General features: G+C 54.8%; 1 protein-coding gene across 6 annotated transcripts in view; it reads right to left on the minus strand.

Annotated features, from left to right (window-relative positions):
* Nucleotides 1-976: 976 nt before the first annotated feature.
* The window catches only part of RNF220 (ring finger protein 220), a 248939-nt gene continuing 224451 nt past the window's right edge, over nucleotides 977-25464 (minus strand). Inside the window, exons 1-11 of one of the 6 annotated variants that reach the window (XM_051857865.2) lie at nucleotides 20228-20469; nucleotides 20072-20114; nucleotides 16548-16669; nucleotides 16116-16248; nucleotides 7834-7930; nucleotides 7542-7628; nucleotides 7353-7408; nucleotides 7169-7247; nucleotides 2856-2964; nucleotides 2658-2732; nucleotides 977-1957 (exon numbers count right to left, since the gene is read on the minus strand). In XM_051857865.2, the coding sequence (XP_051713825.1) occupies nucleotides 1886-1957; nucleotides 2658-2732; nucleotides 2856-2964; nucleotides 7169-7247; nucleotides 7353-7408; nucleotides 7542-7628; nucleotides 7834-7930; nucleotides 16116-16248; nucleotides 16548-16669; nucleotides 20072-20114; nucleotides 20228-20281 (927 nt within the window). In that variant the 5' untranslated portion in view covers nucleotides 20282-20469 and the 3' untranslated portion in view covers nucleotides 977-1885. Of the gene's footprint in view, nucleotides 1958-2657; nucleotides 2733-2855; nucleotides 2965-7168; nucleotides 7248-7352; nucleotides 7409-7541; nucleotides 7657-7833; nucleotides 7931-11099; nucleotides 13302-13378; nucleotides 16249-16547; nucleotides 16670-20071; nucleotides 20115-20227; nucleotides 20470-25464 lie in introns of those variants that run through there. The other 5 variants (XM_017346360.3, XM_017346357.3, XM_051857864.2 and 2 more) reach the window with 5 other exon arrangements.

Here is a 25464-nt window from a genome sequence, read left to right on the forward strand (position 1 = left end):
AGAGCCTCCTCACTGCCCTCACCTACCCCCTCCTCCTAATCTGCTTCTCCCAACCCTCAGCCACGGCTGGGCTGCTCCATTATGATCGCAGGCCCCTGGAGCCTGCTCAGGATGTGTGGTGCCATCATGCTGGCCAGGTGGCTGTGAAGGGTCCTTTGCTGGGCATCAAGGGCGACTGGGTGTAAAGGAGGCAGGAACTGCCGGCTGGATTTGACTCGTATTCACTGTTGGCATCCAGGCATGGCCTTGGGAGTGGGTCTGATGTGTAACCGAGTCTGCATTCACACATGCCAGGGCCTCGATCTTTTCTCTTAAAACAGCTTTCTGTTGGGTGCAAGGAGTCAGGTGCTGCCGCTGTCGGCTGCTACTTGGGCGGCACCCACAGTGGTCTACCCCGCTGGTGGTGGGAGCTAAGGGGGTGAATCAAGCTCTGTCTCCAGGGTTGCATCCCAGCTGTGGTCTGTTGACTTGAGGGCCCCTCAGCCCACAATGGCTTCTGCTGCTTTCATCGGAGGCCCTAGGCAGTAGCCCCTTCAGTCTGCTGGCCACGGGGACACAGAACACAGTGAAAGCCAGGGAGGCGAAACTGATAGGCGTATCACGGTCCCTGGCACATTTCTGGGGACAACAGGGCAGCGGCCTGAGGACTGTGTTCCCCTCCGTGCTCGTGAGCTGCTCCTGCCCTAGGTTGGGGGATAGAGCTTGCATCCCCTCTGTACCCCCAAGCTCCGACCTCTTCTGTGATTAATGAGCTGACGATTCTGCATCGATAAGGAATTAACCTAGAGCCCCTACCCATCAATAGTCAGGAGCTCAGGTCCCCAGCCCCCTCTCCCCGACTCCAACCAGAACATTCCAGGGCTCCTGTAGAGACCAACACTTGCATTTCCCACCTACAGCTAAGTCCTGTCCCCCATCCTGCTGCCGGGAACTAGCCCCTGAACTGCTCCAGTCCCCCCACATACACGCAGGCTGCAGCTGTTTATATTGGTTTAATCCATGTCAAATGTAGTTTACAAAGGGAAAGAACAAGTCCCTTTGTATAGAATATACAGACACAGCATCACACCATGGGCTCCCGGGGAGGTGGAGGAGCAACACTTGTCCCTGGGAACAGCAGCTCTACTCCCAGGCACGGCTCTCAGCAGAGGGCTGGGCAGCCAGGGGCACCCTCAGCCAGCCCTAACCTCAGCCTCTGCTTCAGCTCAGTTCCCGTTTTCTGCCCCACCCCAACTCCTTATAAAGAGCCCCATGAGCTAAGACTAAGGAGAGGATCATGTCCCTCGGGGCATGTGCCCCATGTCTGGGAGAAGAAATATACACCACTGAACACCGAGCACATGGAGAGGGAAGGGACATCACCGAAGAGGGGAGGCAGGCACCCAAGAGGTGGATGGGCCGAGCCCCCAGCCAGCCCTGAAGGAGGCACTGCTTCCACGGGTTCTTAAAAAAAGAAGAAAATCATACAACCAAAGGGGCAGGGTGGGGTGGAGGGTGAGGAGTTGTCCCGTTTATACACAACATTGTAAACATACACGGTCTATATTACATGTGCTTCAGTCTGGTGTCTGCGAGTCTGTCCATCTGTCCGTCTCGGCGCTGGATCTCAGGAGCTTTGCCCCACTACTCCCCCACCGCCACCTCCCTGCCCCACCCTGGGAACAGAGGCTGGAACAGGTATGGTCCCCAGACTTGGCAAGAGCCAGCAGGCAGGGCCTGAGCCTCAGCCCCACTCTGGCTCCAGAGTCCTGTGTGTACGTGTTTGAGTATGTGCATGTATGTACATGGGGAGCCTGTGTGCAAGTATGTACAAAGGGAGAGGGTCACTGTCACAGAGGCTAGGGCAGGTGGGGCTGCCCGAGGCCAGGCCTGCAAGGGGGCTGGCTCACAAGTAGATCCTCCGCAGGTCTCCGGGCGCTGTGATCGTGTTGCACTGAGGGCACAGCTTCTTGGCTCCCTGAGGCGGAACAGGAAGGCTTTGGTCAGACACAACGGGCCACGTTGCTTGCACATGTGAGCACCTGGGCCTGCAGCCCCGTCTCTCTGCACCAGTGTGTGCTGGGGCCTGGGTCCTATCGGGCAGGCTGGGGACGCATGGGCAGCCTCTGAGCAGGCAGGCGCGCTCCTGTGTTGGGGGGACGCCAGGATCAAACCGCCTGGCCGGCCCCGCAGCGGGAGCCCCGGTAATGAGAACAAGGCTGGGTCCAGCTGTGGCTGCCGCGGCCCTAACGAGATTACACGCGGCCTTTGATCAGGACACAGAGCCCACGTCCGGGCCTTTTATTGCTGTCTCCGGGCGACATTTTAATGGCTGCTCCCGAGCGAAGAACAGGGGCAGAGGCAGAAGGAGCTTAGTAATGGGAGGGGGAGGGGCCGGGCTCGGGCCCTGCTTACCAACACACCAGCCTCCTCCTGACCTGGGGTCTCACCAGTATGTGTGAGCCAGTGGGCCTTCTGTGGGTGGGGGCAGGGCAAAGGAGACGCAGTGACCAGCACGGAGGGGAGAATTCAATGAACCTGCAGTGAGGAGGCGGGTACCCTGGCTTCTGCCTCTGTTCTCTGCTCCTGTGCTCCCACACCCCTAAAGCACGAGCATGGACACGAGAGCAGTGTCCCCAACAGCCAGCCACCCATTCCTGACCGCAAGGCCACCTCACCAGGGTCCGCAGCCAGCACTCCTCGCAGTGCACGTGCCAACACTGGATGGACGTTAGGGGCATCGAATATGAGTCCTAGAGAGGAGGCAGGCAGGGAAGGGGTCACTCTGAGGCAGGCCCAGAACACAGTGGGGAGACCCTCCATCCCCAGGGGCACCGAAGCTGGGCCACAGGCACCCCAGGATTCCTTCTACTCACCATGCAGATGAGGCATTTGTAACGGTCCCCACGAGATAGCTGCCGTTCAAGCTCTCTGACCCGAGCCTTCAGGGCCTCAAATGTGGTCACGGCGGAGTCTTCGGTGATTCTGTAAGGGAGACAGCAACGCTGGGAAGCAGGCTGGCAAGCTCCAGTCCCACAACTCCTCTGAATTCCAGAACTGTGCGTGTGAATGTCTCTGAGACATCCCTACTTCAACCCGCGCATCTGCAAACGCCACCTTCCAGAGCGGACTCCAGTCGGCTCCTCCGCCTCCATCTGGAGGAGGTTCTACGCCAGACACCTGGGAACCATCCTCAAACACTTTTCAGTGCCACCATCTTCAGAATCTCTGGAATCTTCGTTTTACCCTGATCACACCCCTAATCTAGCCTACGGATTATTCCATGAACCTTTTAAAGACTCCTCCCTGCTACCCGCCCCAGGCTATCACTGTAGCTGCGCCACTTCTGATCTAGCTCCCTGCTAATGGCTTCAGAAAGGCAGCGGAGGATGGCCCAGGTGCTTGGGCCCTGCCACCCACGTGGGAGACTCGGAGGAAGCTCCTGGCTTCAGCCTGGTTAGCCCCACCTGTGGCAGCCATCTGGGGAGTAAACCAACAGATGGAAGATCCCCTCCCCCCTTTCTGTAATTCTGCCTTTCCAATATATAAACCAATTTTTAAAAAACAAAAAAGACACCCCACCCCGCCAGCCCCTCCGCTCCACTGCACTCTCCCGTTAGAAGACTTGTACTCTAGAAGCAAATGACGATTTCTGCTTCTGTCACTTCACTCCCTCCCTCAGAGCGAAGTTCTACTAAGCTCCTCGGGCCAGCTCCAGCGCCCCTCAGCACAGCATGCTGAATTCCCACACACAGCACCCTTTCCCATACCCTTGGCTGCTGGCGCCCCACTTCCCCCTCTCCTAACTCACCAGCTCTGCCTCAATTCCTGCTTCATCCAGGCGGGCCCATGGGGCTCTCACAGCTCCCCTGCTGGGCCCAGTACCCAGAGGGCAGACTGCGAACTCATCTAGCACCTGCTATGGACACTGGCCCCACTTGATGCATGGGAGCCTGGGTAAGCACTTGCTGAATACAGAGCCTGTCCAGCCCTCAGAGAAGGGGCAGAGATGTAGGGACTGGATGGGTCCCACATAATCTTGGTCCTTTTGTCACAAGCCCGACTTCCTTCAATTGCTCCCTGTAATTTCTTCTGAGGTCAAATGCCCTGTGGCCCTCAGCCTGTTGTCCCAGCCCTGCACAGAAGATCTTGCAATTTTTCCAAGCCGCTTTGACTCTTCTGCTGATTGGGGCACAGCCAGGACTATCTCAAGGAGCCCTCCTTCCCCTCCTAAAACAAGTGAACAGGACCCAAGTGTTCCAAGAGGGTGAAAGCTACTTCCTGGAAGAGTAGAAAAGATGGGACTGGAGATGGGCCTTAGGGAATAATGATGATGATAATACAAATAAAAGAGCTAAAAAATTTATTAAGCACTTACTAAATGCCAGGGATTGTACTGAGGGATTAATAATTATCTTATTTATACCTCACAAAACCCTCATGAGAAGATGCTAACATTTGCACGTTATGTATGAAGAAACTACAGCACAGAAAAGTAGCTTGCCCAAGGTTCACGGCGGGGGGAAGGAGATGGGATTGCAGCTGTGGCAGACCGAGTCCATGATCAACCATAACCACCTGACCCTGCCTCTACACTGGCTACACTGGGAGGAGACGGGGCTCCAGGCCAAGGAACAGCAGAACCAAAGGCTTAGAGGGTCAAGAGACCAGTCCTACAGGCTCACCTGCAGGTAAGCAGAAGGTGCTAAAGCGAGGAGGGAGATTGTGTCCCGGAGGACCTCAAATGCCACAATCAGGAAGCAGTTTATCTCACAGACAACAGGAAGTTGTTGAGGATGTGCAAAGAGGGGTGTGACAGGAGGCTGAGGGTTAACATGTTTTAGTCAAGACGCGACAGAAGGATGGGGTGGAAGCCACAGGGAAACCCCTAAGTGAGATCTGGTGCAAACAAGGACAGTCTCCTGTGGAGTCCTGTTCTGCCACCTTCGGGGGGACAAATGGCTCTAAAGCCTGAGAGCTCACAGGTGGTCGCTCAGTGCTGAACACAAGTGCTAACGGTGGGCGTGGGGAAGGAAATGCTAATATTTCATGTTAACCATAAACTTCAATCTTTGCCCTTTCTCTTTTAGGGTGCTGGCAGCCACCAGACCCTGACTCCCCAGTGGCCATGTTCCTGGATCAGGGATGCTCCAGATCCACTGCCCCACGAGTCCAGGCTCTGGGATGCTGAGGCTATGAGACCCCAGTTCCCTCTGGTACTCAAGGGTCCCTGAGAGCTTCCATTCGGTCCCCACCATCTCCCTCTTCTCAGGCTCCTGCACAGCTGGCTTCATCCCTGGCATCCTGCCCAAAGGCACCTGAGCTGTCCCCCAGTGCATCGCTGGTAAACTCCTAAACAAGGATGGCAAGCTGTGCTCCCTTCCTCTCCAAAGATCAAGCTAGGAATCCGCTGGGTCACATGTGGGGATTTCAAAGATGGCCACTCTCAACACCAAGGCCTGCAGCTGGTGGCAGCCTGCCCCAGAGTGGAGAACTAATTCCCAAGCTCCAAACCAGACAATGAACTAGAGCTAGAGAGGCAAGAACAAACCATCTTCCATCCCACCTCCCAGGGCCAACATCTAATTCCAGAGCCCACCTATCTTGGGTTTGCCCAGTACAGTCCTGGCCTCCAGCCTTCCCTCTGATGAAATACCCAATCCTCCAGTCCCTGACCCTGGTTGGTTCTGAGCTATTCCTAATCCCTCCAGGGCATGAAGTAGACACGGCATCCTGCCTTTCCCCTTCCCTGGGCTATCAAACAGCTGTAGGGCAGGGACCCACACGCTGTAGAGGAGAAAGAAAGTGGCATGAGGACTGCAGGGCTGGGCCCAGCCTCAGCAGATCCATGCCCTTTGGGGTCTCTGCCTATGACTGAGCCAGTCCCCAAGTTGGCCCAGTGAGTCCTGCCTGGTGCCTGGGCTCACACAGGTGGCAAAGAAATCCCAACTTCCCCCAGCCTTGGGTGGGTAGTACGTTCATGGATGGCCACTGGCTCTGGCCCCACCTCCCCCTTGGGCGCCATCCCTGATTAATGATCTTGTCTTTCTGATTTATGAGCAGCCCCTCCAGACGAGGGTGGGCGCCCCTTACGGCCCCGCCCGCCCTGCTCAGCTGGAGTAGGAGAGAATTATTAAATAAACATCCATACGTCATTCCTCCACCCCCCCGCAGCTGGTTGCGCCGAACCCGTACGGCCCGCTCCGGCGCTGACACAGAGCAGCTGCGGTGATTCATGGGCAGCCGGGCCCTGCGCCGCGGCCCATACATCATGCCAGCAGCACTCGCAGCCCCGGCCGAGATAAACTGATCAACCACAACGGGCTGGAATGAATTTATGACAACACAAAATGGAGGGAAACAAATGGGAGGTGACCCTGGGCCACCGACCCGGCCCTGCACCGGCCCGCTATCCACTCTCCTGGCAGGAGGCAAGATGGAACACTGGCCCTAGAATGAAGAGGCTGCCTTTTAACCCCAGGTAACCTGGCCTCCAGTCAGAGGGAGGGCGGTGGGTGCAGGGAGTTAAGCAATGGCTAACGCAACCAGCTCTGGGTAGCCTGGACTGGACAATGCCACCTCCTGGGCCCAGAACTGGCCTTGCCTGGGCTTCTGGAAAGGCCCATAGATGCCCAGCTGATATCAAAGCCTTGTGGCACCTGGGGATCCAGGTGAGGGGCTGCCCAGGTCTGGGAGAAGTGTTACCGGATCTCCCTTTTCCCTGCTGGAAAACCCAGGTCCCAAATTCCTATCAGAAACGATGAGACCCGATGCTCCTGCCTAAAACCCACTGCGAGCGCCACCCGGGACAAGAAAAATGAAACCAATTTAGCTCCCGATTAAGAAACAGAAACTGGAGATGAATCAAGTGCGCTGGCTGGGCTGGGCAGCCATACATCACATTCCCCGGGCGGAGGCCGCCGCAGCGGGCAGGCAGGCAGGCAGGCAGGCAGGCGGACTGCTCCTCCCTCCGCCAAGGCTCCCGGGGCCATGGCCCAGTGATCAATTCACAGAGTCACGTTTAGCACCAGCTGGGCTCCACTGGCGGCTGTGTGCCCAGGGCAGCAGGACCCAGCCACACTTGGGAGGGCCAGAAGTCCTGGCAGCAGGTCTTGCTGCTGGCAGAAGGCCTCTCTGCCTCCCCAAAACTGCTCGCCCTGGGAACCCCTGCCCTGGACAACACACTCACTTCTCGATGTCGCTGTTCTTGCAGGTCTTCTGCATGGCCTCCTGCTTGCTGCTTTCACCGTTGCTGGTGGACGGCATCTCTGTGGGGACAGAGGGGCAGCTGACATTCTGGCCAGACTGGGTAGCAGAGGTCAGGGCTTAGAATGCCTTTCCCCTCATCACTCCTAACCTGGGTCAGGACTTACCATCACTGGCCCATTTAGAGAACTCAGGCGTGATGCGGGTGCTGGGAGGGCCACCACTATGGGAGAGGAAGAAAGAACAAAGTAAGGCCTGAAGGCAGGCAGGACAGCCCTGACCCGCTGCTGGGGTGCCGGGGTCTCTGGGATTCCTAGCCCCCCATCCCACCCGCCCAAGCCTATGCCCACACTTGCTTTAGGACTGCGCCCCGGAGTGCCTCTCTCTCCTTGGCTTCACCAGGTTCCTCGCCTGTGCAGGGGATGACATCAGCCTCCGTGTATCTGGCATGGTGGTCAAGGATACAGGATCCTAGTATACAGGAGGCCAAGAGGGTGCAGTTTTCAGGAGGGCTCCCCCTGGCCAAAGCTGGGACTCTGGCCCTGCAGGTGGTACGGCAAGTGCAGAGTCCACGCTTTTCTTATTCCCTTTGGCCTGTCCCAGCAGCCCCACCGTGCCCCACAGTGCCCCACAGTGCCCCAAGGATACTGTGGCTTCCCATACTCCAGAGTGTCATCCCCATCCACATCCAAGTCAGCGTCACTGTCCGGGTTCTCTTTGCCGCTGCACATGACGAAGCCGGAGCCTGTGGGAAGCAGGGTGTGAGGAGGACCAGGGGCAACAGAACTAGGCCACGGGTGCCCCTTGTGTTACCTCTAGTTAGGGGTCAGGTCTGGGGCCAGGGATACGCAGAGTCAGATACTTGGGTGCTCCTGACTCAGAAATTCCAGTCTCTTCCCTTTGCCTACCTCAGCCTTCTCAGGGCACTGCATGCTGCTCCAAGTGGCCTCTGCTCACAGACTAGCCCATTCACACACTATGCCAGGTCCTCAGGAGACACCCAGTCCCAGGCCTGCTAGCCACCTCTCTTCCAGGTCTAGGAAGAGCAGGAAGAGGACAGAGAAATTCAGATCTCAAAGGTCTCCTCCAGCCTGGACCTGGGCCCTCTTTATGTCCCATCACCCAACCTGACAAGCCCATCTGAGGGGAACATAGGCTGCTAAGGACAATCACAGCCATAGGGTAGGACACTCAGCCAACATCCTCATTTTGGCCGCCAGGTCCTTGCCAGCAAAAACACCAGGCAGCTGTTCAAATATTTGGTGTCTGAAGCGCCTGACATTAATTATTCATCCCCACCTCACTCAGCCCAGATTCCTGGACAAGTGTAGTTATAAAGGGATTAGGAAGAGACAGACGAGGTAGGATAGGCATGCACACCTGCTTCTCAAAGCAGTCCACAAGGGCTGGACTGAGGCTAAGCCAAGGGCCAGGTAGGCAGCTGACTCCTCTCAGGCACATTTGGCAAAGCCACAGGCAGACTCTTGGCTAATGGGAAGGTGTGAGTCACAGAGCCTCCACCAGGCCTGCGCACCTGCTAGGTGGTCTCTCGAAATTCCCCTTCTGATAGCCTAGGGTCAGGGCTACAGGAGCCGGCCCCCCATTCCTATTTCCTCCCAGTGGGTCTCAGATCACACCTCACTGGTCAGCACAGCAGCTCTTGTCAGGGACCAAAAAAAAAAAAAGATAAAAGATGGGCTCTGTGGTGAGTGGAATCCTGAGGCGGCAGCTTGGGGCCCTGCCTGAGCTCAGAAACTCTTGTGCATTCTTTCCACCCTGAAGTCCTTATACTCTCATTAGGGTGACAGTCTTGTAATAGACTTCCTCATCCTGCTTACCAAACAGCTGTGACTCGTCTATGCTCTAAAATTGACTATGGCTCCCCACCACCAGCACAGCCAAGCCCAGGCTCCTCAGCAGGATGTGGGAGACCGGCATCATCCCTCAGTGCTAGACATGGACATGGGGACTGCTCACTTCATCCCAAACATACCTTCTCTCTTTTCGGTCCTTATATTCTGCATAGACCATTCATTCTCTCTGGAATGTTCTCTACCTTTCATGTCCTGAAAAGTACTTTCCTGAAACACTGTCTTTCTGATCCTCCTTCCCCCACTGCTCCAGTTTCTGGTCCCACAGATTTCACCTCGGGGCTGGTGTTGTGGCGTAGTGGGAAAAGCTACTACCTGTGATGATGCCTATATCCCAAATGGGTACCGATTCAAGTCCTGGCTGCTCCACTTCCCAATCCAGCTCCCTGCTAATGTGCCTAGGAAGGCAGCAGAGGATGACCCAAGTGCCTGGGCCCCTGCCCCACCATGGAATGCCTGCAGGAAGTTCCTGGCTCCTGGCATAGGTTTGGTTCAGCTCCGGCCATTGTGGCCATTTAGGTAGTAAACCAGCAGATGAAGCATCTCTCTCTGTAACTCTGTCTTTCAAATAAATAAATCAATCTAAAAAACAAAAAACACAAAGATTTTACCCCTCCCAGAAAGCAGCAGCACCCAGGGAAGAAAGAGGCTGGGCACTGCCTGGACTCCACCCTTCCTGCCAGTCCTTATTTACCCTCTACTCAAAGGCAGCGACACACTTGAGGCAGCAGGCAGGTCAGCAGCAGGGCCATTAAGCTGAGAAAACACCAAGTTACAGCTCTGTCTCCTGTTCACGGCCAGGTGTCCTGACAAGCAATTCCTGCCTTGTGGGTGAGTGGCACCTCTATAAACCCTCTGACAGTTTGGGAGACAAACTCCGCCATCAATCAGAATGTAGCTATCAGGTTCACTTACAGCTTGCGCCCCCCGAAGCCCTGCCAGCCCCCCTCTCCTAACTACATGCAGCTCAGCAGCCAGCCTCACATCTTCTCTTGGCCTGGCCCTGCCCTGCCCTGCCTTGTAGGCAGGGAAAAAAAGGGAGTAAAAAACCTTGGCACCACTCCGAGCTCAGTATGTCTCTCATGGCAAAGAGAGAAAGCAGGACAGCCAAAGCTGCCAGCTAAGTCCCAGTTTCTCAACACATGAAGCAGCCCTGTGCCGGAGTCCTCTCCTCTGCAGTCTTACTGCCTGCCATACCCGGCCCAGGCTGGTAACTCCAGCGGAAAACAGGTACCGTGGCTTCTCAAATCCTACCCGCTTTCCCTTATCCTCATGCCTTCTGACCGCCTTCTCTCTCCTGCCTAAAACCTGTTCCCTTGTTAGTCTGCACACACGTAGCAGTTGCTCTATAAATCCTCACTGAGGGAATGGAATGTTTCCTTCCACATCCTCCTCCCAACTTTTATTCAGGACATCCTGTGCGTGGCTTGGTGTTGACACTGACAGCATACTTTCAAGAACTGGTCCCCCGCCTCCAGGTGCTCGGAGTGGTGGATGAGACTGCCCCAGGTACTCACACAGAGCTGTCCCTCTCTCTTGGTGTCTACCGGAACTCTTGTGCAACTCCAAGAGCACATTTATTGCCAAGTGTGGTCACTGTCCCTCCCCAGATGGAAAGCTGCAAGGGTCCCAAGTCTGACTCATGGCTGTGATCTCGGCGTCATGCAGCAGAGCCAGCCAGGCCCCATACCACAAACCCCAGCAGTCCTGGCCCAGAAAGAAGCCAGGCATGGTGAGCTGGTGGCCTGGAGGACACTCTTGGGTCACGACCTTCTCTATCAGATTCCAGCTCCCAGCTCTGACCAGTCAGGCAAGAGGGACAGCACAACCCCTCTTGTCTGCCAAGGAAAAGGCCTGTCTGCCTCTGATCTGATTGGTTTACTCTCACCTTGACCCAATCCTGCAGTTAAGACAGATGCTGGGAACCTCGCCCTACCCCCACAGGTGTTCAGAATAGGCTGCTGCTGCCAATTTCTCTCCTGTACTGCCCCAGCCCACTCCAACCTCCTTCCCAGCACATTAAACTTTATTTTCTTAATGAAATGTCACTTGCTGACTTCTGGCAGAATCATAATAAAAAGAAACGGCCATAAAGCCGTTTTATGCAGACAGCGCCCCCGCCAGCTTGTCCCCCTCCCGCTTGGAGGAGGCGACTCCACAGTCATTTTATGTTCTCAGCTGCTGGAATATCCCAAGCCAGTACTCAGAGGCAAGATGGCACAGACAGTTCCTTTCCAAGTCTCTGGCTCCTCTTCCATGTAGCTCCAGGGATACCAGGCAAGCTGCCACTCCTGCTGCTGCTATCCAGGGAAGGTCGTCTGGGTGGATCCAGAGAACCTGTCACCAGGGAGGCCTCTTGCTATGACTCTGCCCCACCTTATGGTGGAGTCAGGTCTGGGTCCCCAGCCACAGGCAAACAGCCTGATGGTCAATGAGGCCCAGTGTGTAGGTACCAGAAGTGCCCAGTCCCAGGACAGTAGGAAGTGTGAAAAAAAAAAATCTCTTCCTTCCCTGTGAACACTTGGCGATAATAGAGAGGGTTAAGTGCAGAAATGATACGCAAGTTTAAATTTTATGAAAATGACCCTTCTCCTATAAACTCATTTCTTCCTGGGTCATTGAGAAGGGAGGAACCAAAAAAAAAAAAAAAAAAAAAAAAAAATCAGTGTTAATTTAATCAATTGATCAGGTGATCGATTGAGAAACTGGAGATGGCTGTTTACTGGGGCAGTAACGTCCTGGAACCTGAAACCACAAAAAAAGAGCTATCGATTTCCTCACCTGCTGCTCCCAACAAAACCAGAACCCAGGGGAGAGCAAAGTCTTGGGGCCCTCCGGAGGCCTGTGCTCTCCAATGGGGAGGGCAGGGGCAGCAGCTTCCGGCGAGTTTTACACTGGAATTAGTTACAGATGCAGTTACGGTGTCTTGTGTAAACGCCATCGATTGGGGAGCTGACAGTCTGGGGAGCTGCGATGCGGGACAATCAATCGGCCTGCAGTGTCACCTGCCACCTCGCTGAACAGTTGACAATGCAATTATCCAGTGTGGAGGCAGGGAGTTGGCGTGTGTCAAACGCACTTAGCCACTTTCCGGGCCTCCTCGATAACGCGTTTCACTGCCTCACGTCAGGAGAGACGCAGAGAGACAGACGCCGTTTAAAACCATTGATACTTGCTCCTTCTGCCTGCACTCCCTCTGTCCCAGCTTAACAATTGTGTTCCAAAAGGCGATTAAATCCCACCAGTCGCCACAGGGGACAGAAGGTGCCCTGCTCCTTGCCACCTCTCCTCACCCCTCCCAACCGGCAACAGTCATAACTAAAGGTGGCGGGGAGTAGACAGCAGCCCTAACCCTCTCCATTCCAAGACTGCTTCCAGCAGCGAGCTGTTCCAATGCCTGCCTCTGACTGGGCCAGGCAGCAGGGCTGTGCTCAGGGCCACTTTTAGCATCTGGGCTCACATCTTTAGAGCAGCAACATGCCTAAGGGGCAGCAGCTAGGGCAAGGCCTATGTGCCTGTGCCCTTGGACTCAGACCTTTCACTCCATACTCCACTGTCTGGTGCTGAGCTTTTACCAAGTAAAGAGCTGGCTAAAATATCTGTGCTGAAGTTGCCTTGCCTGCTTTCTCCATGATTTCTCACGCTGTGCTACTTTGAACTAGACTAAATCTAAGACAGGAACTTGAGAAAGACACTCCCTAGGTGGGGATATGGGCAGGACAGAAACCCTCTCCAGCTGACTGTCTTAGCTGTCCTCACCCGTTTCTAACTCCACCTGTTTGATTCAAAGGGTTCTGATGCTGGATTCTGGCAATGCATTTACCTCCAGGACTCAAAAGATACACTGAAGACCCCTTCCATTTCCTTTGCAGCCTCCTTGGAAATCCTTCCATCCCCCTACTCCCGTGTCCACTGCATCACTGGCACCCCATTGAAAACCAATCATTCTTATGTCCTCTCTGCAGTCTGTCCCTTCCTGATATGAGGTCTGGGCCCCAAAACCCAGATGGGTGAATTCATACTGGCAACCAATAGAGGGGCAAAACCATGGCTCACCATCACAGGTCCCTTCTCCAGGATCTCTGAGCTCAACCTGGGAAATGAGAGGAGGCAGGGCTCCTTCATCACACACCTCCTCTGACTACAGGCAGGGGCAGGGCTGTCCCAGCACTGGGTAACCAGCTCTTCCTTGTGGCCTGCTTCTGCAGCCTGCAACCTCCTGCTCCACCCCTGCACGGCAAGGTCCTCCAGGGGAGAGCATCAGCTCTTTCAGGGGGATGTTGGTGAGGCTCTAGGCTGTGTGAGCTGCCCTTTATGCCAACAGCAGTGGCAGTTAGAAAACCCAAGGTCTGGAAGGACAATCGACAGCTGAGGTCCACAGCCTGAGGATTTCTCCCAGACCTGGGAAGGCCTCACTGCCTCCTAAGTACCAACATTTCTTCCTACATTCTCTCTTGAAATCCTTACCTATTTCCATTTGCCTTTTACAAATCTACTACCAGCTGGACCCATCTTGGGTGCTCACTCTTCTGTTTGGTCCTGCATGTTGGCCTAAATTACCAGTTGCCAGTACTGCTAGGCCTGAGGTGTCTGGGCCGTCCCCTCAGTAACCACAAGCCCCTCTCCCCAAGGCCCGCTCCTCTTAGCCAAGCGTCTCCACCAAAGCGCTTGCTTGTCCACTGCCTCCCACAGCAGATTACATCCGAGGGACCGATCTGATCCATCAGAGCAGCTCCCAGGGGGTCTGGTGGGAAGCTTTGCTGCGGATGGTGAAGGGGCTCTAGCCTGGGGTGATCGGATACAGGAACTTATCTGCAATTCTTCAATTCTTTCATATCTAACAAGGACAGCAATCTCTGTTCTGTCAGCACGCGCAGTGCAGCTTAAATGGGCCCCGCCGCTTGCCTGCTCGTCCTGTCTCTGCCTCCCTCTCTCTGAAGTCGGCTGGGCAGCTTCTTCAGCTGGCGTTATCACTCCCTCTAACCGGTCTTGGCAGGCAATCTAATTCCTCCTGAAAAGGTCACCGCCATTTTAACTGCCTTTCAATCACATTAAGCACGCGCTGCCCGGCTTGCGGCCCGGCCCGCCCGGCGGGCGATCAATGCGCTGCACTGACACCAGCCCGCCTGGCGGGGCCACACCCAACCCCCCAAGAGTTGGGGCCTAGTGGTCCTGACCAGGGAGGGTAGGCTGACAGATGGCCAGCTACAGCAGACAGGGTTCCAGGGGCAGAGGCAGGCAGGATCAGCCAGGGCCTCCCTTTGATAGCCGCCCCCACTGAGGAGCCCTCTCCGCTCCTCTGCGCCCCGCTCTCTGCTTCGTGGCCCCCGCTGATCTTGCTGTAAAACAGCCTTTCAAGTCTGCCAGTCTTTTGACTGCACTAAGCTGTTTAAGAGGCGGCAGCGGCTTCTATCAGGAAAGCTGGAGCAATTCTCTGCAGATAAAGGCACCTCCGGCCCGCATTCCCTCTTCAAGTCTCACTCTCATTCTCGCTCTCCAAATCGCTCAAAGAAAAGCCCCCTTTGAACTCTCCTCAGGAATTCTTGAAAGGAACAACCTCACAGTGTAAACACTCAGGGAAAACTGATACCCGCCTAGGGCCTGAGAGTCCCTCATCCGACTCCACAAGTGCATCCCAGCGCAGGGGAAACACTTTGTCAAATCAGCAGGCCCTAGCAGCCTTCTCCCCCCAAGCCCTGCCTGGTGCCCAGAAGCCATCAGGCCCAGTTCTGTGCCAAGAAACCTGACAACGAAGTTGCCACAGCGATGGAAGATGTGAACAGCTGCCAGCAGAGCTAGCCCAGCGCAGCATCCTGTAACTGACCCCGCGGGGTGGCCAGGAGACACCTGTGTGTACAAATCACAGCCCCATGAGCTCTGCCACTCTTCCAGAGCCTCAGACACTCCACTGCTCCAAGACAGGGCCCGAGAGAAATGTCACGTAACAGGGTCCAGCTCAGACTCAGGAAACAGTGTGGTCTAACCTTCCTGACTGATGACTTGGCTTGTCCCCAGATGCATGGCTAATGTGAGAGAAGCTCAGAGGCATGACGTCCCATGTGGGCTCTCAGTCCCCCCATGGGGCCACTCTGCACTAGGTGATCCTGCATGGCCAGGTAGTGACCCCAAGGAGATGAGGCGCTCTTTCCAGTTGCTACGAGATTCCCCAGGAACCATACACAGCAGTACTCCCAGGGGTGTTGCCCAGAGAACAGGAGGCAGACGGGAAGCAGACTGGCTCAGTTAATGACCAAAAGCTGCAGTGCCAGCTGTGCTCACGCACAGGAGGAGAGAGTTGGAGGCCAGGAAGCAGACAGCTTCCTTTTCCCCTGCCCGAGGCAGGGGAATTTGACAAGCAGGTAGACTCTGGGTTCCCAACCAATTCCGTCTGACCTGGTGGTGGGGTGGAAGGCAAGCCATAGCCCTACAAGGAGTGGCGAGGGCACTGGAGATGGGCAGGTCTCTGCAGACTCTTCTGCAGCAATCGGGGAGAGCCCCAGGGAAGCAGAGTAGCTGGGCCCAGGTCTCTCCCGCTCAGGGCAGAGGGCACCCAGGGAGAGGGGATGGGATCAGAGCTAAAATTAGATTTGCCGATGAAGCTCATGGGAGGTCAAATTTTGCCATAACTCACTCTCTCCTCTGTAACTGATTTCCCTGACACGGGGCTGAGGAGGAGGAGGAAGAAAATCCAATGTGTTTGCCTGGAAGCCCTCAGGGCCCCCAGTGCTGGAGGTGTACAGCAGGTTGCTGGATTCTCATTTATCAGCCTTAAGAGGGATGGAGTGATAAATGCATAACCGTCCCTTTAATATTTTATGCAGGTGCTAACGCGGCTTGGCTGTCACCTTCAATGCATCACCCGAGGCTGAGAGCCCCCCTCGTCACTCCTAGCTTGCAGCCTCACAATTCCATTTCCCCACCCAAATACATCCATTTTAATATGCACATCACAGGCAGACAGCCTGGTCACAAAGGAGCCTGGCCAGCAGCAGGTTCCACGTGGTGGAACGGATGACCAGCCACCAGAGTGCCACTGCCTCAGAGCGTCAGCTGCTGTACCTCGGAAGCCACCTTCCAGAAGAGTGGTGGCTCGTATCCGCTTCTGCCCACACCACTCATACTCCTCAAAGCGGTTGCTGCTCTCGTGCTCGATGTCCACAGCGTCCTCCTCAGCCATGCAGGAGCCTTCCCTCTGTGAAGAGCAGAGCAGGGTCAGGCAGGGCCCAGGCTCCCCCGTCCTGCGCCCCCGACTCTGGGGCTCCTTTAAGGTTAAAGCCAACCTACAGGTCACAGACCTGAGCCTCTTCCCCCAAATTTTCCGCTGGAGCCCCAGGGGAGAGTGAGTGAGAGTGAAAGCAAAAGAAGAGAGCCAAGAACCGAGAAGCTGCTGAGACCACATGGAGACCCCAAGAGCCCACAGACTTAGGGGCAGTAAGTGGCTAGAGCCAGGGGGAGGGAGAGAAGGAGGGTGGGTGGTGATGGCCCCTCTACCTTTGAAAGGCAATGCTCCACATGCCTACTCATCTCCTGCTCCGATCCTGCCAGGGGGCGGCTGCACAGGGGACATACCTGCCCTTCATCTTGCTTCCTCCGTTTCATTTTCCCAATCCGAGCTGCATGAAGAAACCGAAAACAAAGCACAGAACAAGCAGTCACTGCAGCTCCCAGGGTCCCAGTGGAGCCGACACACCCTGACCTGCCGCCAGCCATCAGCTCTTTTGCTTAGTGTCTGATCTGGCCCTCTCTGCAGCACCTCCTGCTCCTTTGGGGGCTGGACCTTGCAAGAACACCTGGGGAGGAGACTGGTGCCAGGCCAGGAAGTGTCCATTCTTGGTAGCAGCTGGCCATGTTTAACCTATACTTCCCTATCTGCAGTGCTCAATAAAGTCCATGGGCAGATACTATGGATCTCCCTAAAAGGCTAAGACCATGGGTTCTTTGGGTATTAGGATATATAACTAGGAATTATCTCTTGGCCAGAATCCAGGGTTCCTCTAGGAGCCCGATATGGGATCTACTAATTTCTCATCAGCTACAAGTTCCAAGACCAAGAGCCTGAAGTACAACCCCTAACAGCTCCTAGAAGACCTAGAATCAACCCAAGAACTGTTTGGATGTCAACTGGTCCCATTTTACAGGATAGGAGGCTGAGGCCCAGTTATAAAGGTATAGATGGTCTCGATCAGACAGTGGGCAGCTTGGTCAAAAGAGGCAGGGTGCCTTGAGAGAGCAGCCCTTATTGTGCCTACCCAAAACTCTTCCATCATTTCTCATCAGCACAGAGGGGCTGGGAAGCCCCAGAGGCAGGGGGCTGCCTGCCATGCTGTCCCGCAGGGGGCTCAGCTCCAAAGTGCACACTGCAAGCCCACAGCACTGCTAATTAATGCTGAGAGATGCAATCATTTCTAATTAGCTCACTAATCCCTCTCTGCAGCCCTCCTGTCACTGCAGCAAGAAGGGGTCAAAACAAGGGACTCTGTTCCCTCTAGCCCCTCCCAGGATGTAACAGAAGGATCAGAGACAGCTACTGCTGAGTCCAGACTGATGGAGGGGAGAGATACAGGAAGAGATTCCTCATGGACAAGGACACTGGCTCTGACGGCAAGTTCATAAATGCAGTATGGGACACGAAACTTGGGTGAGAGTTGGTATGTTACAATTTAGTTTCTACTATGTGCTCAGAGCCAAGTACCTTACACAAGGTAGCTCATTTGCTTCTATATCCTGAAGCTGGGTTGTATTATGCCATATTAACAAAGAAACCTGAAATTCACAGGGATCAAGGCAGTTGTCTAAATAGCAAACAAGTAGCAAAGCTAAGAGCAAAGCCAGCCTTACTCCACAGCTTAGAATGCTCTCTTGTTCCAAGAGTCCTCTGCCTGAGCAGCATCAGCAAAGACTGACCCCAGGGGCCAACGTTGTGGTATAATGGGTGAAGCCACCGCTTGTGATGCCAGCATTCCATATGGGTACTGGATTGAGTTGTGGACGCTCCACTTCTGATCCTGCTCCCTGCTAATGCGCTTGGGAAAGCAGTGGATGATGGGCCTAAGTGCTTGGGCCCCTGCACCCATCAGGAGATCCAGATAAAGCTCCAGGTGCCTGGCCTTGGTCTGGCCCAGCCGTGGCTGCTGTGGCACTTCGGAAGTGAACCAGTGGATGCAAGATCAGGCTCTCTTTTGCTCTGCCTCTCCCTCTCTGTAATTCCGCCTTTCCAATAAATAAATCTTAAAAACAAAAAACAAAAAAACCTGACCCCTGTGAGCATGCCAGGGGCCCACCTCCCACCTGCTGAGGATATGAGGCCAGTAGCTACTCCAGCTCCAAAACAGAGTAGCCCTAGAAGACCTAACCTGTAAGGAAAAAGCCATCATTCCTCCAGAACCGAGCATGGATTTTCTGAAAACTCGGTCTGTAGCCTGGCCCATCTTCAGTTATCTACACTACAGGGACTTGACCCTGTTCCGGTGCCCCACCTGACTTTGTGGATAAAAATCCACATCTCTTTGCTTTGCCCAATCCTTGGAATCTCAGGCTCAAGTAGCCTTGACACTCTAGTTGGGCTGGGCTGGAAAAGGGATGTGAGACATCAGAAAGGTATTAGGTGAGTTCTAGGAGACCAGAATGGGGCAGTGTGCCAACGCCAAGGTTCCTCACTTACCCTGACTAGAGTCCTGCAGGAGTGCTTCCCTGTGTAAAGTGACAGATACTGTTCAACGACCAAATATATAAATGAATCTCACAGAACTGCCAAGGAGGGCCTATCACTGGGTGCCCTCCTTGCCCGGAACACTAGGCCAGCAGATGATTCGTTCTGTCTCCAGAAAAGCACGCTGATGGACTGGGTCTCACGTGGAAATTCTCAGGGAAGCCAGACAGGTTTGGTTTCTCCCTTGCAGTTTATCCTGAGGCCTGAGCTAAGCTTGCTGAAGTGTGATTGAGAAACTTCTGTTGTCTACCCAGAGACCGCCTCTGAGTAGGGGGGTTCAAACAGTTGCCAAGGAGGCAGCGCAGCATGGATGGAGAGGCGCACAGGCTTTGCAGGTAAACAATCTTCAGTTCAATCAGGGCTCAGTCACATCCCAGCTGTGTGATCTTAAACAAATCACTTTCACCTTTCAGAGCCTGTTTTCTTATTTACACAATGTGTATAATACTAACCTCTCAGGTGTTGTGAGAATGGTGCTTAACATGGTGCCAGTCTATAATGAATGTTCTCCCTTTTCCAGACTGGGGCTCAGCCTAGTAGCAGAAACCAAGTGATAATAGCTGGGGGTCTTGAATGTCCACGGCCCCGCTCACTTACCAGCTGGCCCAAAGACCCCATGCCCCTTACAGCCAGCCCCCACATATACCACACCCCAGTCAGCACAAAAAGCTCGGATCATTCAATTGTGTGCAGCAAACAGGAATGCTCGGGAGGTTTGAATCCAAAAGGGGGCCGCCAGGTAGTGCATATACCGCCTGCTTTCAGAGAAGGCCTCTAAGAGCTGTCGGGCCCACGCTGATCACCTTTGTGAAATGTGGGCCGGCTGATAACTCAAAGAGCCCTGGGATGAGTTAGTTCCTGTTGCCGTGGGAACTCCAGATCTCAATGCATTGTCAAGTCTCAGCAGAGAGGCTGTATTCACACTACTGGGCACTGATTAAAAACTGGAGGAAAAACATTCTCAGCGCCCCGCCGGCTTGTATAGTGAGGTCCCAGCAGTTTGCAAATTCAAAGCTGCGCTCCCGAGTGAAACTGTGTAGTTTGTTCCTCATTCGCTGTCACTTATTGCCCCCCAGGGTTCTTCGGGGCCTTTGGAGAGGCTTGGACAAGAGCTGGGAACCATAACCTCCATTAGGCAGACGGGGAAACTGAGGACGGCAGCCTTGGTTTGCACATGCTCAGGCGCGGGGACTGAGAAGCCACTGGGCCCCGATGCCGAAGAAACCCAGAGAAGCCAGGAGCTGGCAGGCAGTGAGGGAGGGAGGAGGCCGGGGGTGGGGCGGAGGGAGGGGCCGGCAGGACTCACCATTCAGTCGGGTCTGCCGGTTGGCTCGCACTCGCAGGAAGGTCTGGGAGAAGATCCCGGGCAGATGCAAAAGAGAACAGAGCGTCAGGCCCCTGCCCCAGCACCGTACCCCGGCCCAGGCCTGCCCCGCCCCAAACGGCCCGTAAACAAACCTACTTCCTCCCTCCCGCCGGCCCCCCTGCTCCGCCGGCCGCTCCGGGCCCTCGGCATAGCCGCCGAGGGCTGCTCTTAACGGGACCCCGTGGCCACGGCGCGGTGCCGCTCCAGCTCCGGCCCCCGGCGCTCCGGGCCCCGCAGCCGCCCGGCCGGCGAGGGCGGCGATGCGGGCGGATTCCCCCCGGCTGCCCGGCGGCGGCGGCACCTCAGCTCCCAGCAGCGGCGGCGGCCATGTTGGCCCTGGTCACGTGAGCGGCCGCCGTAGCGCGCTGGGGGTGAAAGTTCGCGGTGTGGGGCGGGGGCCGGCCGGACCGGGACCAGGAAACTGTCGGTCGTGCTCCAGTAGCTACCGGCTGGGACCACTTCGGGGCTCCTCCCCCCGCCCCAAGGCCTACCGGCCCCAGTCTTACGGCAGCGGGGGCACCTACACCCCGCCCCATGACCCCTCCCACTCCGGGGCTACTTCCGCCCCATGGCCCTGCCCCGCTCTGGCCTCCCGCCTTGCGCGGTGTCGCAGGAGCGGGCTCTTTTCCTGGGGTGGGGGTGGGGGGACGTCGGGATCCTGGGTCGTCCGTGAGAATCCCCACTGCATGCTCCCAACAGTCGCCCCCTCCCCCAGCTTCTAGCCCATCACGGGCCTGTCGGAATCCCCTGGAGCGCCCCACAGGTGCTCCCAAGGCTAACTGATCTCAAGATCCCCCGAACAGGTGCTTTCCTCCTGGGTTCCCAGTGCACAGCGGGATGCTGCCATCTGCTCAGGTGTGCCCATGCAGTTAACTTGGCAGTAACTCTTGACCTCACGTTCAATCCTCAACACTATGGGAGTCCGCCTTCAAAGATCTCTCACATTTTCTCATTCCCACCTCTATCTCCTACTCATCTTTCCAGGTTTAACAAAACAAAACAAAACAAAAACCCAGCCTCCCCTAAGAGTACTTCGGTCCCTGTACCCTCATGGCTTGTATACATTTTTAACAGTGGAATGACCGACCACTCCAGGGTTGGGGCCCCTAGGAGCCATTGGGGGAACCCAGGGTACTAGACATGGGCAAGACCTGCCTGAGCGTTCCTACAGTAGCTATACCTTCATTGTCACTGCTCTTGTTTATAATCTCGGCCACTCTCTGGATGGGTAGCTGTCTTCTATCATCCGGTCTCCAGTGTCCCTGCATCCATCCTCTCGCTATTGTGCAGAATTAACCCTGTTGCACCCTTTAAATCTTCCTGTGGCCTCCACCTAGGTCTGCAGCACACATATGGGCCTGGCTTGGCCTGCTCTGCTGGTTCTGGAGACTTACCCCTCCTACTCTCTGCCTTTGCCCTGTCTGCAGCTATGAGTGCCCCGGGGTCTGGGCTCTGGGCTCTGGGCAGGCACCTTCCGTGCCCCTCCATGTGTCCTGCTAATGGTTAACTGTTGTTCCTTCTTCAGCACTCCAGCAGGCCTAGTTTTCCCCCCAAGCCTGGGTTTGTTGTTTCAAGTTTTGACTGTTCCTTTGCTTCCCTCTGATCGTGAATATTTTGATTGTTTTATTTACTTGTCCCTTCTCCCTGGGAGGTTATGTCTTTCCACCCAGCACAGAGTCTGGCATGAGGTTATCAGTGGGAAGGGGAGATTGATGTGAGGAAGCAGTCTAGGATTCAGGGCCAGTTAGACGCGAGTTCAAGTTCTGAATCTATCTCATAATTGCTGTGTCCTTAGAAAAGTCACTTCCCCTCCGTAGACCTATTTCCTTAGTAGTAAACTGGAACAGTGACTCCCAGCTTGTACAGTTGCTATGAGGGTAAAGTGAGTGATGGTTAAAAGGGTTAGGTACGCATCAGGAGCTAAGTAAATGGGAATCGAAACCAGAAACCCTTCCCTACTTTCAAGGCTGAATTCAATGACTTTTAAAATTCAGCCTAAGTGAGCAACTGTTACATGCCAGGCATTGTGTAAAGAGCAGGGGATGGGAGACCCAGCTCATTCCTGGGATATCTTCCAGCTTCATCTCCAACCAACTCACTCTGCATTCTGCTTTCTACCAGAGCTGAACTGCCTATACATCCCCAGATACATCGTTCTGTGTTCTATCTCTGTGTCCTTTGTCCATGGTGTTCCTGTGATCTAGAATAGCCTTGCTTCCTTGTTCACCAGATGAGCTCCTACTCCTCCTCTGAAACCCTGTTCAATCATCGCCTCCTCTGTGACGCTAGCTCTGATTTCCGCCTCCTTTCATTGTGTTATCCTAGAAACTTATTTATACCCCTGACATAGCACTTAAAATACTGGGCCATAATTACTACTTGCAAATCTAACCCGGTGCAGGCAAGGACACTGAGCAGAGTGTGAGTGAGTACTAGATAAATGTTAGTGTAAAGGAAGGATGAGACAAGGTCCTTGCCTTGGAGGAACTCCAAGTCTCGTGGAGGAGTGAGACTCACTGCAGGAGATTAAATATGACCACAGTTCTTTGCAGCTTCTAGCCAGAACTGCATTTCCTCATCCCTTGTTACAGCCTAGCTTTGTGACTTGCTTTGCCTAATAGAAAGCGGTGGAAGTGATGTGTGAATTCCAGATCCTAAGCCTCAAGAGGCCTTGCAGCCTTGGCCTTCACTGTCGTGGTGTAACACCGCCCTGAGAATGAGTGACAAAGCCCATCTAACCTTGTAGAGCAGTGGATGGTAATGTCCGGCCCACGGGCCATATAAGGTCCACAAAATCATTTGGTTTGGCCCTGCCAAGGCAACCTCAGGTGGAACTTGAAAGTCAATAAATCGGGGCCGGCGCTGTGGCACAGTGAGTTAACGCCCTGGCCTGAAATGCCAGCATCCCATATGGGCACTGGTTCTAGTCCCGGCTGCTTCTCTTCCGATCCAGCTCTCTGCTATGGCCTGGGAAAGCAGTAAAGATGGCCCATGTCCTTGGGCCCCTCTACCCACGTGGGAGACCTGGAAGAGACTCCTGGCTCCTGGCTTCAGATCAGCACAGTTCTGGCTGTTGCGACTAATTGGGGAGTGAACCAACGGATGGAAGACCACCCCCCACCCCCCGACTCTCCTTCTCTCTGTGTAACTCTGATTTTCAAATAAATAAATAAATCTTTAAAAAAAAAAAAGAGCCTGCGCCACGGCTCACTGGGCTGATCCTCCGCCTGCGGCACCGGCACCCCGGGTTCTAGTCCTGGTTCGGGTGCCAGATTCTGTCCTGGTTGCTCCTCTTCCAGTCCAGCTCTCTGCTGTGGCCTGGGAGGATGGCCCAAGTGCTTGGGCCTTGCACGCGCTTGGGAGACCAGGAGGAAGCACCTGGCTCCTGGCGTCGGATCAGTGCAGTGCCAGCTGTAGCGGCCACTTGGGGAGTGAACCAACGGAAAAAGGAAGACCTTTCTCTCTGTTTCTCTCTCTCACTCTCTAACTCTGCCTGTCAAAAAAAAAAAAAAAAAAAAAAAAAAAAAAGTTGGCCGGCGCCGCGGCTCACTAAGCTAATCCTCCGCCTTGCGGCGCTGGCACACCAGGTTCTAGTCCTGGTCGGGGCGCTGGATTCTGTCCCGGTTGCCCCTCTTCCAGGCCAGCTCTCTGCTGTGGCCCGGGAGTGCAGTGGAGGATGGCCCAAGTACTTGGGCCCTGAGCCTGCATGGGAGACCAGGATAAGTACCTGGCTCCTGCCATAGGATCGGCGTGGTGCACCGGCCGCGGCGGCCATTGGAGGGTGAACCAATGGCAAAAGAAGACCTTTCTCTCTGTCTCTCTCTCTCACTGTCCACTCTGCCGGTCAAAAAAATTTAAAAAAAAAAGTCAATAAATCTATAGCAGGCTAATTTTTAAGTTGATACTTTCATATAGCCCACAAGTGAGGTTATACATACCCAAATGGCTATTGGCAGAAAAAAGTTTCCCCACCCCTGTTCCAGAGGATGAGAGGCCCTCTGGAAGAAAACCAAGGCATCCCAACCTCCGGGACATGAGGTGAGGCCATTTTGGAACTTCTAGCCCAGCCAGCGTCTCCAGCTGAATGTGCTGTGTGAGCAGGGAGTCCAGTCAGCCCACAGAATCACCTCAAACAATACATTGGACTAAGGCTCCGAGTTTGGGGATGGTTTGTTTACATCAGGAGGTAACTGCAGCACACCTAAACGTGCTCACAATGTAGGGTGACAGGAATGGTAAGAACGAAGACACACAAGGTCCTGAGAAGAGACTATTCCAGAAAGGCTTCCTAGAGGAGAAGGTATTTGGGCTGGCTATAGCGGGATAAATAGAAATTTGATAGGTGAGATCAAACAGTCCTATTAAAAGGAACAGCATGTGTAAGACATGGAAACAAGAAAGGAATGGCACAGCTTGGATTCATGTAGGGCAGTGTTAGGCATGGGAGCTAGAAGCAGAGGTTGTATCTCAATGACAAAGGCCGCGGTGCCATGTTTTTTTTTTTTTTTTTTTTTTTTTTTTTTTTTTTGACAGGCAGAGTGGACAGTGAGAGAGAGAAACAGAGAGAAAGGTCTTCCTTTGCCGTTGGTTCACCCTCCAATGGCCGCCGCGGCCGGTGCGCTGCGGCCGGCGCACCGCGCTGATCCGATGGCAGGAGCCAGGAGCCAGGAGCTTCTCCTGGTCTCCCATGGGGTGCAGGGCCCAAGCACCTGGGCCATTCTCCACTGCACTCCCTGGCCACAGCAGAGAGCTGGCCTGGAAGAGGGGCAACCGGGACAGAATCCGGCGCCCCGACCAGGACTAGAACCCGGTGTGCCGGTGCCGCTAGGCGGAGGATTAGCCTAGTGAGCCCTGGCGCCGGCCCGCGGTGCCATGTTAAGGAGTTTGAACTTGACCTTGCGGGAAGTACCTAATTTGATCTGCCCTTTAAGTCATGTATTTAGAGTCTAGGACAGAGTCTTGGATCTGAACCTGGGCCTCCAAGGGTTGCCCAGATGGGTGCTAGAGATTTCTGAACCTCCTGAAGTTAGTTGGATGGAACGTGTGGCATGTGAATGTGTGTGTGCATGTGAACGCGTGTGTGCATGTGTGTATAAGTGTGTGTGGGGGGTGGTCATATGTGTATGGTCTGTATGGTCCTCCTTTTCTCTAGAGAAGAAAAGAAATACCAACATCTGGGGGGTAGGAACAGGGATCAGGGAGTTGCGACTGTTTTTGCTGGCTGGTTGTTCTTTTCCTGGTTCAGCAGCAGGTGGTGAGGCTGATGCTGAGCGAAGCGGAGGACAGGCCTTTGAAGGCAGGGCTCCGTCTATCCCTTCCAAGTAGAACCCTCC

Source organism: Oryctolagus cuniculus, chromosome 7, assembly GCF_964237555.1.
Source record: "Oryctolagus cuniculus chromosome 7, mOryCun1.1, whole genome shotgun sequence".
NCBI lineage: Eukaryota > Metazoa > Chordata > Mammalia > Lagomorpha > Leporidae > Oryctolagus > Oryctolagus cuniculus.